Source organism: Microchirus variegatus (assembly GCF_963457635.1).
Source record: "Microchirus variegatus genome assembly, chromosome: 17".
Classification (NCBI taxonomy): Eukaryota; Metazoa; Chordata; class Actinopteri; order Pleuronectiformes; family Soleidae; genus Microchirus; species Microchirus variegatus.
Window position 1 is genome coordinate 14,293,377 of NC_139818.1, and position 16,011 is coordinate 14,309,387.

General features: G+C 43.1%; 1 protein-coding gene across 1 annotated transcript; it reads right to left on the reverse strand.

Annotated features, from left to right (window-relative positions):
- Positions 1 to 415: 415 nt before the first annotated feature.
- On the reverse strand, positions 416 to 15,822 carry timp2a (TIMP metallopeptidase inhibitor 2a). The gene is made up of 5 exons (XM_083903908.1): positions 15,420 to 15,822; positions 7,748 to 7,848; positions 7,539 to 7,647; positions 4,303 to 4,427; positions 416 to 2,410 (listed from the first exon to the last, which is right to left on the reverse strand). The coding sequence occupies exons 1-5, from the start codon at positions 15,547 to 15,549 to the stop codon at positions 2,213 to 2,215; spliced, it is 663 nt and encodes a 220-aa protein (XP_083760034.1). The 5' UTR covers positions 15,550 to 15,822; the 3' UTR covers positions 416 to 2,212.
- Between the last annotated feature and the right edge of the window lie 189 nt (positions 15,823 to 16,011).

The following is a 16,011-nucleotide window of genomic DNA, read 5'->3' on the forward strand; positions in this document are numbered from 1 at the left end:
AGCTGAGTACTTTTTGCCAGGATCATCAGGGTTTGTACCATTCATCCATAGGACAACATAAAAAGCTAAAGTTGACCTTCTTCATAGACTCTTAGAAATAAGGGTTCCAAAAGGGTCCTTCTACAAGGACTGAGGTTCTACCTGGAACCATTTGCTTATAAAAACCCTTCCCCGAAGAAAGGAAAGTAACTATGGTTCCAGTGAGAACCATTTTGATCCAGAGAACCCTTTAAAACCCCTTTCCCCGTTCTTGGTGGAACCCTCCAAAATGGTTTTTATTTCTAACAAACTGTCATTTGTCAGGTTCATAGAACATTGTTGACTTGGGAAAAAGACCAAAACCAAATTACTTCACCAAACTCCAAATAAAAAGCAGTCAAAATGAACTTACACAGACATCGTTTGTTCTTTCAAATGTGTGGTTTTTATTTGATAATACTGAATTTTTTTTTTTTTCGTCCTCCGCCCGGACTTACACAAAGCATCAAACACATGCACAGTCCTCTATTCACACAAGGTACCCATGTCTCATTTCTCTCCAAAAAAGGACTCATCTCTCTCTCACTCTCACGTTATCCCAGCGCAAGAGGACCTTCTCAACCCAACACTACAGCTACAGACATCGTAGACACAGACAGCAAAAAACACACGCAAAAAGATGATGACAGCGATAATAATAACACTGAAAAAATACAAAAGTAATGGAAAATGGTAGGAGTTTACTTTTAAATTATGCCTCTAATACTCCATTATATATAGACTTTTATTTTTTTTGTTAATGTAGCTTGAGGTGTATAAAACTGCACTGTAAACTTTGATTGAGTAACTTGCTTGTTCTAGGACGGCGGTAAAGCTTTCATTAATAACTGCGAGGAGCAGAAAAGACGAGTCAAAGCGAACAGCAAGCGGGTAAAGACGTTACTAGTCGTGAGATGAAATGTCTGTGGGGAATATATTTGGCAAAATCGGGCGACTGCGATCGACAGAAAATACAAAGACACTGAAATAACTTCCCTTATACATCCGCACCTCTCGTTCACCACTCTTCTGGTTTATTTTTTCAATTATTTCACTGCAAGTACTGTTTCACCTGCGTTTGAATAAGATCACGTGAGTCTGAATATGGATCACTGAAAGCATTTTAAAAAAAATAGGCTAAATCTGCACCTGAGGTGGATCTGTCAGTCTGTCTGTCCGTCTGGGCAAAAGATAATACTGTCACATCAGAGTGTTTAGGCTCTTGTCTTGAACTGGAACTCATCCTCAAAAAAAAAGTGCAAATCTAGTTCTAACGCAGTAAATAATAATAATAATAATAATTATCAAGTGACAACAAAAGTATATGCATAGGTACTGTACAGCTACATAGTGTAGACAACAAGGGAGAGAGGTGTAGATGAGAGGAAGAAGAAAGAAGGAGGAGGAGAGAGGAATCTGGGTGTTTTCTGGTTGAACTGTTTTTGTTGTTTTTGAACCTCACAGGCAGGTTTAAATTTGGAGTGTTCATCTTCACACAGCATAGACTGGTCCAGTGAAGGCTGCTGTTAAAATGCATGACAAGAAAAATCAGCCATGCAAGATGTATTGTGATGAAAAAAAAGAAAAGAAAAGAAAAGGGGGGATCAATCAAACATGCTGTGGGGCGTCAAACAGTTCCCGGCAGAAAAAAAGATGAGAGAAGCAGTAACTTAAAAGTGTTTTTTCGGAGAAAGGGAGACAACCGTGTCAAAAAAAGGCAACTTGGAATTTTGGCTTTGGAATAAAATGGAGAATGAGGTAATAAAAGTAGAAACACAATGGGTCACGGATGATCGTCCGCAGATATAGGGATTGGTTTTGGAGTCTGAGAGCAGAGCTGTTTAAGAGCTTTGCCGGGCAGGAAGTGCTCTGTCTCAACGAGAATTTATATCCTCCTGACGCCAGCCTCAGGAGGAAGTTACATCATCACTTGACCAGTCTATGTCTCATGATGCTTCTTTTTTTTTCGTCTTAAATTTGTTTCAACATAGTCGCTGTGTCTGAGAACAACCTGGACCTCGAGAGGCTAAAGGCTGTTCTCAGAGCAGCAGATATTTATGTCACATTAACTTTCCTTCGATATCAAAAAAAAAACTCACTTTTGCCTGATGCTGTTACATTTTCATTTCATTGGAATTGTTTACATTTATTTTCGTCAGGCTGTGCAGTGGGCAGTCGGACGCGCCGAGCCCGCTTAAGGGTCCTCGTTGTCCAGGAACTCCTTCTTAGGCAGCGCGACGCCACGGTACCAGGAGCAGGAGCCGTCCGCCCTCTTGACGCAGGCGTAGTGGTTGGCCTGGCGTCCGTGCACCTGCTTCTCGATCATCAGGTCCGTCCACAGACACTCCTCGGGGGCTGAGATCTCACAGGGCAGAGAGGGACAGCGCACAATCTGCAGAAACACACACATCAATCTAACCATACTCTTGTGTGTAACCTCATCAGGGATGTAACGCGAAACCACATGGTTCATGTCTACATCAAGTGCAATATTTAAAAGTCTTGGAAGAGCTGTGTGTGACATATGGGAAGCCATTTGGGACACTTAAAGGCACCATACGTAAGAATGTGGCCAAAAACGGTGATTACACTCAAATTCAAAATACTGAGGGTCTTTTAGGTTTTCGTTTTCTCCGCCATTGTAGCTCAGACGTAACTGGCAACCCGTGGTTGCTCGGCAGCAACTCTCTACTGACTGCAAGGATTGGTAGACGGCGGTAGTTGGCGCCACATGCCAAAACGTGATTTCAAAACATTAACATGATTTGCAGTCTGCAAAAGATTTTTTTTAATGAGAATATTTTAGCTGTACTGTTCACTGTGAATATTATTCCTGAGTCTCTGTGACACATTAGGAGGATTTTATGGCCAGTTGCTTTAGATTTATTACATAATGCACCTTTAAATGCAGCAATGTGTTCATGAAGAGGTCATGTATATCTTTGGATCTGCATACTAACCCACAGGCAGGTTTCCTCAAGCCTGAACTACATAAAATTATACAAATATGTCTTTATTCATTTCAAATAGGGTTACTTTTCATTTCATTCATTTGCCACAAACAATGGAAGGACTAGGTCTACAGTATATAATTAAGTTTTATTTTTTCCACCACTTTATAGGAGGTTGGGTATAAACAGCAATGAAATGTCAACAGCTTTGTTTTTACATTTTATAAATGCAACAACTACTACTGTTCTGTAATATATCTGTATAAAAACCTTTATGCATTTTTATATCTTCATTTTATTTGAGTTTTGCGGCTCCAGATTCATTTTATTTGGGTGAGAGGGGACAAAAATGGCTCTTTTCATCCTAAAGGTTGCAGCCCCCTGCTCTAAACTGTATCATATGCTATGTGTATGTGTCAGTACAAAACTTAAGTTTTTAGTGCTGAATACAAGAAATCAATTTTTTGAGGAAAAACAGGAAGAGACACTTCATAGGAAACACATTTTTCATTTTTGTTGCCGTCTATAGTATGAATCATAAGCAAACTATATAACTGACAAGATTATGAGTCATTTGATCCATTTGTAGATTCACATTCTTGCCCAAAGGTTAGATGAGAGGATTGGTGCCACGCTCACATTTGTGTAACAAAGTATAGTTTAGCCTAGCACTGAGCTAAACTGGCCGTGTCTAAAAGTAACAAAAATCCTCTTATTGGCATTTTAAAAGCTCAATGAAACTCGAGTTATTTGTTTTTATCAGCTAAGTCCGAACAAAATGTCTGGTTGCGTTTGTCACGACATTTGTGTGGATAAGAAACGCTGGATTTCCTGTATGTTGAACATAGGGTTCAATACACGGTATCGTGATATAATAGATTTTTAATATCAAAACTTAATCTTTAATAATCTGTCAAGATCGACTCAAAGGTATTTTATCATTACAATGTTTTCACCCTGCCCTAAAACAGTGTTTAGAGACAAAGAACTTTATCTTTCAAACAATACATCATATGCTATTTGTCTAATCTGTACAAAAGCAACAGTATAAAAACAATGTTTTCTTTATTGGATGGTTCAGTGGCTTCCTGACTGCACTGCAACGAGAAACACTTTACGAGGTGTACGTATATAAAAAGATTGTTTGTTGTTCTGGCTCATGTCTCGTCTTGTTTAATCTGTTATGTCTGGTTTCAAGCGGCAGGAGGGAAATAACTGCAGCCCTTTCTTTTTTTTCTTCTTCTCCCTCTCGTTTTTTTATGCAACTCTGGAAGTCAAACCACTCACACATGCCGCCACCGCCACCACCGCTGCCTCCCGCTGCCTTCCTTACCTTGCATTCGCAGCCCATCTGGTAGCGCTGGCTGAGGCTCTTCTTCTGGGTCGCGCTCAAGGAGTCCCAGAGCATGATATAATCACACAGGGTCACATGCATGCTCCCGCTGGCCTCGGCCTTGCCTGTAAAGAAACAACACGGAGATGACGACAGATCAAGGATCGCACATGCAGAAGAGCAACCAGCTAAAAAATGCATCAATGTGAATGTTGGAATTGCTCAAAAAGGACACAAATCATCAGATTTATGGGTAAAACTGGTTGATTGTTACTTTTCAGAGCTGCAGGCATCAACACAGGACACATATGGCAACATTTAATAGCTTGACTGGATATGTATTACAGATATCTGTGATGCAATTCTTCCTATCCACAATTGTCATTTCAGATATCCACAATGACATTCTTCCTATCCACAATTGTCATTTCAGATATCCACAATGACATTCTTCCTATCCACAATTGTCATTTCAGATATCCACAATGACATTCTTCCTATCCACAATTGTCATTTCAGATATCTTGAATGACTTTCTTCCTATCCACAATTGTCATTTCAGATATCCACAATGACATTCTTCCTATCCACAATAGTCATTTCAGATATCCACAATGACATTCTTCCTATCCACAATTGTCATTTCAGATATCTTGAATGACTTTCTTCCTATCCACAATTGTCATTTCAGATATCCACAATGACATTCTTCCTATCCACAATAGTCATTTCAGATATCCACAATGACTTTCTTCCTATCCACAAAGACATTCTTCCTATCCACAATTGTCACTTCAGATATCCACAATGACATTCTTCCTATCCACAATTGTCACTTCAGATATCCACAATGACTTTCTTCCTAGGACAAATGACGTCACTTTTGCCATTCATGTGTATTGGGCTTTCAATTTCAGATATCCACAATTACATTCTGGATATCTAGAATAAACATTCTGGATATCTGCAATAGAATTCTTACCAGGAGAAACTCCCATTTCAGATATCTTCAATCCAATTGTTACTATTGTGGATAGGAAGAATATCATTGTGGATAGGAAGAATTGAATTACAGATATCTGTAATACATATCCAGTCCAGCTATTAAATGTTAAAACGGCTTGCCACAGACGCATGTCCTTGTGAAATGCTGGCGTGCGTGTCTCGCGCACGAGCCGCACCAGACAAAACAACAAGACATTTCACGTTGAGTTTACAGATCTGCTGACTGCCGCGTCCTCTTCGCTTCGGCACAATCTGTCCGCGAGGGCAACTCTCAACTTGTCGAAGTCGTTGCAGACACACGGCACCGAGTGACACAGTTCACTCAGCCACTCAGCCAACTGGAAGGGTGAATCATTGTAAAACAGAAGCCCCAGTCAGCAGAAACTTAACTTTCCTTTCCCCCTGCTCAAGTCCTACTTCTTGGGAAAATAAAAACACGGAGTCAGAGAGAGGAAAGGAAATGCTGGCTTCAGCAGTTCCTCTCCTTACAACTATATGTAATTAGGGGTGAGTGTTTGCGGGAGCATCTCTGTCTGCGATGGGGGAAACCAGAGCACACATGACATCATGATCCTCTGTGTCTCCTCTTCTTCGTGCACTATGTCTGTGTGTCTGCTGCTGCTGACTTCACTCACAACACCGCTCAGATTTAGCATGCAAACACACACACACACACACACACACACACAAAAGGAATAGTTCATAAACGCATTCACTCTCTGATGGAAAGTTCAACAAAGGGCACGCGATTCATTTGAATCTCATGAGTGTGATCCATACCCAAGCTAAGCTAAGCTAGCCGTAGCTTCATATCTAATTCTGAATGTTAGCTTTAAAAAGGTTTAGTACCGCCAATATGTGTGTGTTTAAAGTGTATGATCACTATCCTTGGGTTTTCATAGCCCTCGAATAAGCCTTTTAGATATACTTTGGCAAGGGCCTTGCTTTACGGAGGCCACTATCTTTCAGTGTCGTGTTCCTACTGCAGCCAGACCAGAACCAAAACCAGCCGTAACTTACTCGTTAGAGTTCCCCGTCTGTTAAGCCATGTTTCCATCATCCACTACACTGTTAGAAATAAGGGTTCCAAAAGGGTCCTTCTATAAGGGCTAAGGTTCTACCTGGAACCATTTGCTTCTGAAAAACCCTTTCCCGAAGACAGGGTTTTTCAAGGGTTCTTGGTAACACTAATGGTTCCCCGTCTGTTAAGCCATGTTTCCATCATGGTACAGTTCGGTTTGGTACAGTACAGTACGGGACGGTTTGGAACAGTACGTTTACTTGGTAGCCGCTGTGCCTGATGTCCGTGTCAGTGAGATATGTAGTGAACATGACACAACAGACAGCAATGGAGGACATCCAGCAGCTCGTTTTGTTTCTTTCTTCTTGGTTTGTGGTTCTTTGTCTCAACAAGACTTCAAGCTTTGAATCAGGATAGACTTTGGGCGTTGTTACCCAATCAACTGACTATCATGGGTCTAGCTCCAGCCGCACCGTACCCTTACTCTCTGGTACCCCGAGGGAAGTGTACCAAAAATGGAGCGGTTGGAGCGGTCACGCTTCAAAAATATGTCCCGTACCGAAACGCAGCTTTACAGTCTCATTATTAGATGTCACTAATTCTTCCACACTGGACCTTTAAAACTACTATAATGACTCATTAACGCAATTATTAGCATTTAAGTTATAGTTATGAATAACTTATGCAGAGTTGCATTAATTGATTATAGCTTCTTTATTTGTCTAACACTGGTGTTTCTGGCTTTGCAGGAATAAGGACGCAGCCTGCGCATGAGACTTACATTCCAGACTGTTGTCGAGAGAGAAATATTTTAGTTTCATTTCACAGGCATCTGACCTTGAGCTGGGAGAACAAGCAGAGTGCACATTCACATCTACAGAGAGCCCGAGACGACAGACAAGGTCACTCCCAGTCTCCGCAGTTCAGTCGGGAGCGTGTTATTACCCGTAATAACATAAACAGTAACTCCTGCGACACATAAAATGTCTATCCATCTTCACGTTTGTCTGCCTGGATGTTTACATACACGGGCGGATACGAGATTATCTGTCTGACTTCGTATCAGTGTGTCCATCTTTTCTTTTTGTATGTTGACTCAGACAGAAATCGGGATTTTCAGTGTTATTTTACTTGTCCAGGCATAAAAATAGGCAAGGTACAGGTAAGCGTCACACCTGCTAATTTGGTGCACAATGACAGTTATACAGACCTGAGATCAGGTACTCCTTCTTGCCAGTGGCATCCAGAGTGACGCCACAGACCGCGGACACAGGAGCTGTGAAGACAGTCTCGATGTCCTGGTCTGGACCCTTGAACATCTGGAATAAGACAATGTAAGGAAGAGTTTCAGAAGATCAGATCAGAAGGAGGCTAGAGCTGAGCATAAAACCCTTCAGACCACACCATCATCATACGCACCTTAATCTGTTTGACCTCATACTGGATCCTCTTGATGGGGTTTCCATAGATATCATTCCCTGTGTCCACTTCTCTCTCCCCCACCACCTTTGCTCGAATCACTGTCACGGAAACAGAGCAACAACAGCGTCACATCTCTGCTGCAACAACTCTCAAATATCAACCAGTCAGCAGATTATTTCCCGCAGATTGCGGAATTTACTACACACACCCAAGCATGTCTTGTTTTTATTAAGATGAACAATCAAAGACTAAAGATTAAATTCACAATACATTCAAAACTGAGAAAAGGAAGAACTCTTCAGATTTTGCAAAAGCAAAGACTGTGTTCATTAAGTATTCAATTTATTTACTTATTTTTAGTTAGGTATTAGATGTTTTAGACGTTTGGTTGTACAAAACATGACTATTGATCATGGTGGATGGTGTGATTTCCATTTTTTCAGTTTACTGATGTTGTCTAGGAAAAGAAAACTACACGATTAGTACAGTACACCCCCCAAAAATCAAGTAAATGTCCTTTACTTTTTAGATTTATGCTGCTTACAGAGAAATCAACCCAAATCAACTGTGACACCATCATAACGTGGTTCCACTACACTCTTACAAATAAGGGTTCCAAAAGGGTCCTTCTACAAGGGCTGAGGTTCTACCTGGAACCATTTGCTTCTGAAAAACCCAAGGATTCTTGGTAACACTAATGGTTCCAGTAAGAACCATTTTGATCCAGAGAACCCTTTAAAACCCCTTTCCTGAATAAAGGGTTTTAAAGGGGTTCATGGTGGAACCTTTATAAAAAGGTTCTACCTGGAGTCAAAAAGGGTTCTCCTATGAGGACAAGCCGAAGAACCTTATATGGTTCTACTTAGCACTTCTATTTCTAAGAGTGTAGTGAATCATCGACCAGGCCTCAGATTCTTATCCACCGCCGAGTCATCACATCAGACAGTAGCCAAAGCATGTGCACACACAAACGCGTAAACACACAGCACTGACACCAAGCTGGTGAGCTGCAGCACTTACAGGAGCATGATTCTTACGGGAGCCAAAACCTGATCCTAATGAGGTAGAGCCTCATGTGGCGTAGGGTTAAAGTTATGGTTCAAGTCCGAATGAATGGGATCAATGCAGTGTCCTAAGAAGAATAGCTGCACAAACCTCTGTTTGTGTGTGTGTGTGTACATATGGACGTATGTCCATAATAGGCTGTGTGGCACATTTTGGCTGGTCCACACAACTTCAACAGGCTTTTTTGAGGATTAAGATCTGGTTTTAGGGTTAGGGTTAGGCATTTAGTTGTGATGGTTAAGGTTAGGATTATGTCTATGAGTGTCCACACAAAGAATGCAAAACCAGTGTGTGTGTGGTGTGTTTGACTACATCAAGCTTCAGCTATGCTTATGTCATTTATTCAGAATGGAAAATATGAGCAATTGAGAAAAAAAAAAAAAACATAAAATAAGCAGGAACAGAGGTTACGCAGATACACACACACACACACACACACACACACACTCCACTGCTGTTGCTCTTACACCCTTGGGCTGAGTTTATGGCTTGGAGCAGACACAAATATGGGAGTTCATGGTTCTCAGAGTTAATAACATCTCTAGTCTCGCTTTACCTTAACGTGATTGTGATACACAATGTGTGCATCTAAACATATATATTTATAGTAGTAAATATTTGTTTTATTTTATGTCGGTAACTGATTACCTGTTCATGGTGCACATAGACTTGGGGTTTGGTTCATCAGATTTTCCCCCAGCAGTAAATAATTTAAGCGCCAGATTATTATTATGGGAATGGGCAGAGGTCATAATCTGAGAGGAGGAGACTGTGCTTAAATCTTCTCACTCAAGATCTACTTTTAAAACAGAAGGTAAACTTGAAAGGATTTATCTGCAAACATGGTATAATGCTAACATCAGCTATGAAACAACAGGAAAAACTCACACCTCTTAAATCCACTCTGGCAGAGATAACATCATCCAGCTGTTTCTATTCTTAAACACTGAAATCATCAGAAAAAAAAAAAGTAAAGAGCATGCGTCAGACTCTTTACTTCAAAACACCCTACAAAACAGTTTGATTTATTTTCACTGGCTACATCTGAGGTTCTTAAAATCAAATTGCCGACAGCTGACTACTGCAGAAAACTGTGATCTGGATGACCAAGAACTTTCACAGACTGATGTTTAGGCCTTTGAGACTTCATTTCTCTGGAGGTATCAAACATTTTCCATAAAGGGAATCTGCACCTTAAGAGCCACAAAACAGACAGATTATATATTTACAGAATGAGATAAAGATAAGATAAGACGCTTGTTGAATTAAGAGAGAAACACTCTGATTCAGATGGAGCTGATCAGCACTGATAAATGGCTTCAGAAAGCAATTCACAGTCGCTTCAGAGAAACCAACGTCAGCTCAAACACAAGCAAACCTCTGCATTTTAGGTTCCACTCAGATGCTTATGCAAATACACAGCAGAAGCCAGAGTACACACACACACACACAAACACACACACACACACACACATACAGCAGTATACCTGGCTGGCACTCTCTCCTGCATTCCTCTCAGTTTTTCCACTCTCATTTCCTGGCCTCATTCTGAGCCACAAACTAATGAGCCAAGAATCAGCAGCAGGGCACAATAGTGAAGGGGGAAATGACCGTTATTCACAAAGCATTGCTATTACGCCAGATTATCTGTCTACGTTTGCCGTTGTAGACATGTTTACTTCTCAGTACCCCTGCAATAAAGGCTGGCTGTGACTGACCCCTGCACAGTCTTAACAGCTTGTTGCGGAGGCTGCAAACTACAACGTGTGTGTGTGTGTGTGTGTGTGTGTGTGTGTGTGTGTGGTGCTAAATAGGACGACGACTAGCCCAGCCCAGGTTTCACTGCAGAGTGATCCTCAAGTCGTACGATCACCAGCAGACAATCAGCAGTCAGGACAGGAGCCCCCTCCACAAACCAAAGAGTGACCAACATTCCGACCAGGACGCCGCTTAATGACTTATACATGCGCATCAGCTGCACTACGCAATGTTTTCCATGCAAACCCCCATATGAACACACACACACACACACACCACATCCTACATACCCCCCCCCCACCCCCACCCCCACGCAGTCCACCGCATGACTACTCATTTCTTTTTTCTTTTCTTACTCCAATGACCACCAAATCATCCCCGACTTTCCTGGTGTGGTTTGCTCAGCTCCAGACGCATGTGGGCTTTCTTCTGCTTAAGCCGTCATTTGGACAGAGGAGATTCGCCTCCTCAAACTCTGCTGCATGACCTCTGCATGAAGAAGGAAGCTCAAGATGATCACGGACACTGGGGGCTACACTTATTTTCTCAGTGACGTTGGAATGATGGAAGGCCACGATGAAGAAGAATGTGTCCATTCTCAGCCACTGGTAGTACTTTCACATCCGGTTCTATACAGGTTTTAGGTACCAGACACGTCGTTTTCCATTACTCCATAGTACCTCCTCAACGTAGGTGCGGTCGTCCTAGCACGGTAGCATGAAGCTGCCGACACAAACTAGTGATGAGCAAAGCAGATCCTTCCGGTGTACTTCCTGCATGACCCAGTACACCTGCGGTTCAGCTCGCATGGAACCTCGTCAGAGCAGGTAGGAAAAAGCTATCCCTAATGGAAAAGCAAGAAAACTGCGCTGAGACGAGCCATGCTAGAACTGTGTAGTGGAAAAGCGACCATAAGCGACCACGTGTTCACAGCAGTTCCACCGTTGTACGTCATCAACGTGAGCTAAAGTAACTAAGCAAACATGACAATGGCGACACGGTGAATTTATGGGATGCCCAAATTGCCAAACCACATTCTTTCGAGTTTAAAATGTTCTCCTCTCCGGGTTCTCCAGTTTCCTCCCACAGTCCAAAAACATGGCATATATGATTAGACAAATTGGACACTCCAAATTAACAATAGGTGTGAATGGTTGTTTGTCTATATGCGTCCCTGTGATGGACTGGTGAACTGTCCAGGGCGTACCCCACCTTTCACTTCTATGTCAAGCTGAGTTTGGCTCCAGCACCGCCCGTGACCCTCATGTGGAGGATAAAGTGCTAAAAGTCTTTTTTGGTTCCCATTTGGGAAACTAACTCTTCAGCAAATGCTCAAGAACTAAAAACAAACTTGTGAGACGCTAAATTCGTGTACATAGCGTCTATACATACATTCTGGCTGGAATAAAATTATTCAGCTGATTCTATTCTCAAACACTGATATCAGAAAGTGGAGCTCTTTTCAAACACCCTCCAAAACAGACCTTTTCTGATTTTTTCCTCCCAGCTAATATATGTGAGGTTTTGGTGTGTTTCTCGTGATGTATGCATGACGTAAACATGTCTATTTTCCCATAAATGGCGACATGTGGAGTCCGTGTGCATGTGTTGTTGCATGTCCTCTGCTGTTTTTCTGCAGACGGCACGGTGACACCGGTCTTCCACACCAACCAGTCTCAGGAGAGTCAGAGTGGGCAGGGCTGCGGGGAAGTTCCCCTTTGTGGGCAACAGATTTATACGAAAAAGAGGATGTTTGTGTCTCTCTACATGTGCGAGCATGCGTGTGTACGGTAGGTGCATGACGTTTGCCAATTTTTATGGCCTGTGGTCTGGACCTGGAGCATCATTTAGGCTGAACAACAGAAGGTGACACACACACACACACTCATGCCGCTGGGTTTCTGTGTGTACAGTACAGTACAGTACAGTACAGTATGTGTGTGTGGATGAAGAGTGGGCTCCTCTTTCACCAAAACAAACAGTCGGGCCACATGGAGCCACTCACAGGGGTCACTTTGTTGTTGCCCACACGCACATTCTGACCAACCAGTCAGCCAACACTGCTCTTTTCAAGCCTGCAAACCTCGTTTGATCCCTGCCTGTCCTCTCCACAGCCCTGCCTTCACCTCTTCCTCTGCAGTGGGTGTTTCTCAGAGAAGATTGGGCTTCTCAGATCCACCAAAGCTGTGGTTTTCACCCTCAGATCCGCCCTGAAATCATCGCCGGACAATGGCATCAGCCACTGTTGCCTTTTATTGGTCTGCGCGGCCTTTGATGTGCATCGCTACCTCCCCCACTCCCCTCTGCGTGAAATGCTGACAAAGCCTTTTTTTTTGGAATCGCGCACCCTTTAAAAAAACAACATGAGCTCACAATAAAAATCAGGTCAGGCTGCAGGTCTCTCTGTCGGGGCGGGGGCTTTGAGGTAGAGGAAGACTGGAAGAAGAAGAGGAGGAACTTTTAAATGTGGTGAAGAAATGTGTTGAAGTATAATTGAAGGTCAACTTGGGTGTGCGCTTAAGAAGAAAGAAGTGGAAACTGTGATTACAGACTTCAGAATAAGAGTGGGAACTTCAGACTGTGGAGGGCAGCATTGCACCTCTGACTGTAAAGCCTGTCGCAACTTATTGGAAGAAGAAGAAACTTATACACAAAAACAAGTTTGGGAGAATCTGTTAAAGTTGTTTTTATCGTATCGGCTTTGTATCCACCTGGAGCGGGCGTGTTGGAGGCACTTAAATTTCAAAACACCTTGTGTTTTCATGTGTACAACAAAAACACAAAACAATGATGTCATAGCCTCACCTCGCTGGCATTAACCGCCGCTATCTTCACCAATGTCGTCTTCCTTTCATTGTGTTTGGAGATCGTTTGGTCTATTAGCTTTAAAACAACATTTATTCCCCTCCTTTAGTCCCCCCCCCCCCCCCCAACTTGTTTTTGTGATTATAACCATTATAATGTATACTTATTTGGATAAAGCTTTATTTATTTTTTTTAGAAAAGGTTTGTTCACTGTGCGCACATGTTTTATCCGCTTTCGGTGTGTTTTCTTAGTAGCATTACAGCACCACGCGCAGGTCTGGCGCTTGTACTACAGTTGTTTAGAGTCCTTTTGAGAAGGCGTTTCGAGAAGTTTCTTGAAACAATGTTAACGGAAAACGTCTTAAGGACGGAAAAACAAAACAAAACCACGCAATCAGAGATGGCAGACGTCACCCCATTCATGCAACAAGCCTCTGGCGGCCTCTGTTGGTCATGTTGGCAAGTGCAAGTGTGGAAGCACAGACAGAGCCACTCCAAACAAAACTCCCACTCCTCTGTGGGAAATGTCTGTTTCCATGTAGATAAGGGCCTCAAAAACATACACCTCCACTGCGAGAGACACAGTGTCTGCGAGAGCTGCCACCTCAGCGAGTGGTTGAGTCACACCTGAAAAATAGACCTGTCATTTTGCAATACATTACACACTGCCCACAAAACACACACACACACACACACACACACACACACACACACACACACACACACACACACACACACACACACACACACACACACACACAGAGGCATGAGAGAAGGAAGAACAGATGCAGAGAGAAGAAGAAGAAGTGTGGTCTTCAGCGTTCTCATTCTCAGGGATACCATGCATATTTTAACTTTGACCGTGACTTTTATTGGCTTCTCCCCTGAAACGCCCTGAACTGACAGCCAGATGTCACTGTGTGTGTGTGTGTGAGAGAGAGAGAGGGAGAAAAAGAGAGAAAAAGAGAGAGAGAGAGTCTACCATGCATGGCAATGGGGCGTGCATGTTGTCTGTGAAAGTGTGTGTCCCTGTGTTACACCGGAGCAAAGTTGGGAAAATCCCAGCAGCATTCCTGCAATTCCTCCCAGCACCACCCTCACAGGAAGAAACAGGGCAGGAATGGAAATTGGTTTTTTTTTTTTTTTTTTAAAGAGAGAGAGAGCGAGCGAGGGAGAAGGAAAGCTCTAGATGTGACATATTCTGTGGTCGAGATTCAAATCCCCTTCCCCTCCCCTAAGTAAAAAAAAACCTCTTCACTCTCTCCATCCCTTGTCCTCCTCTCTGCTCTTTCCCTCCTTGTCTCTTTTCCTGTCTTGTGCCACGTTGCCCTGCAAAAGTCAGGAGACACTGCTGCTGCTGCTGCTGCTGCTGCTGCTGCTGCTGAGGAGGGTGAAGCCTAGTAAACACACACTCTGCTCAAGAGCCGAAGCGTTATGGACCATGATGGTGGCAGACTCCTTCCTTCATTCCTTCGTTCCTTCACCCTGGCATGACATGCAACAGTATAGTTTCCTTACTGTGGATTTCAAAAAAAGGGCCATAACTGTGATATTACATAGAGATAGGGAGGAGATAATAACAATAAATGTGTGATATTAACACCATGTGATGTTACAGCAATGTCCACAAATGAACAAAATGACCATGTGTTTGTTTCTGTTTGTCCATTCAAAGTTTCCCATTTTTCACCCAACGGTTCCCTAACATGGATAACAACAACAATAATAATAGTGAAAATAATAATAATGATTATAATAATAATGTGTGTAGACTGAAATGTTATATATGTAAAGTGTATGAGCCATGGCCTTGTGGAGCAACAGCCTTTCCAGCAGCTTCTCTCTGCCCATTCAGCTGCAGCGCACACACCACTGTGGCTCAGTCATCAGTGCTGGAGCCTGGCTGGCGCAACAACACGGGCCAAGTCATCATCAACAACAACAACAACAACAGGAACAGGAACAGGAACAACATCGTCATCATCATCATCATCATCATCAATAGCAGCAACAGTCAGTCAGTCCTGGGTGATGTACTCACCTACATCGGCGTTGCAGAACGCCTGTTGCGGATGTACCGGAGCGCAGCTGCAAGCCTCCGCCAGCTCCTCCGCCCTCCACAGGAGCAGCAGCGCCAGCGTGCACAGGACGCCGTTCACTGAAAACGGCATTTTGGGTAAAACACTGGTTTTGTGTGGTGATGTCTGTCTTCTGCCTCTTTTGTCGCTGCGCAGATCAAAATGCGTTGCAGTGTGTGATCCAGCAGCAGCAGTAACAGCGTCTCCCCCTCCTGCTTTCTTTTTTTTTTTTCTCCTTCTTCTTTTTCCTCGCGACGTCAACAACAGCGGAGTGTCCGCGCGCTCAGCTCCGGGTCTGAGGTGACAGTGACACGGATGAGCTCGGTGAGTCTTGGTCCTTCTCTAGCCAGAGTCAGCTGATGTGCGTCTTCACTGGAGTGTTTTCCTCACTGAGGTCGAGGCGGTTTTATAAAGCAGCCCGTGTTGACCCCTCCTCCCGCTGTGGACGGCCTGAGCCTGTAGAGGGCGCTGTGTCGCTCGTCTAGCGTGCATAAATCAGCAGGAGGTTTGATATTCGCTGGATATTCGTTTTCGAAAGACATTTTCTCAATCAAC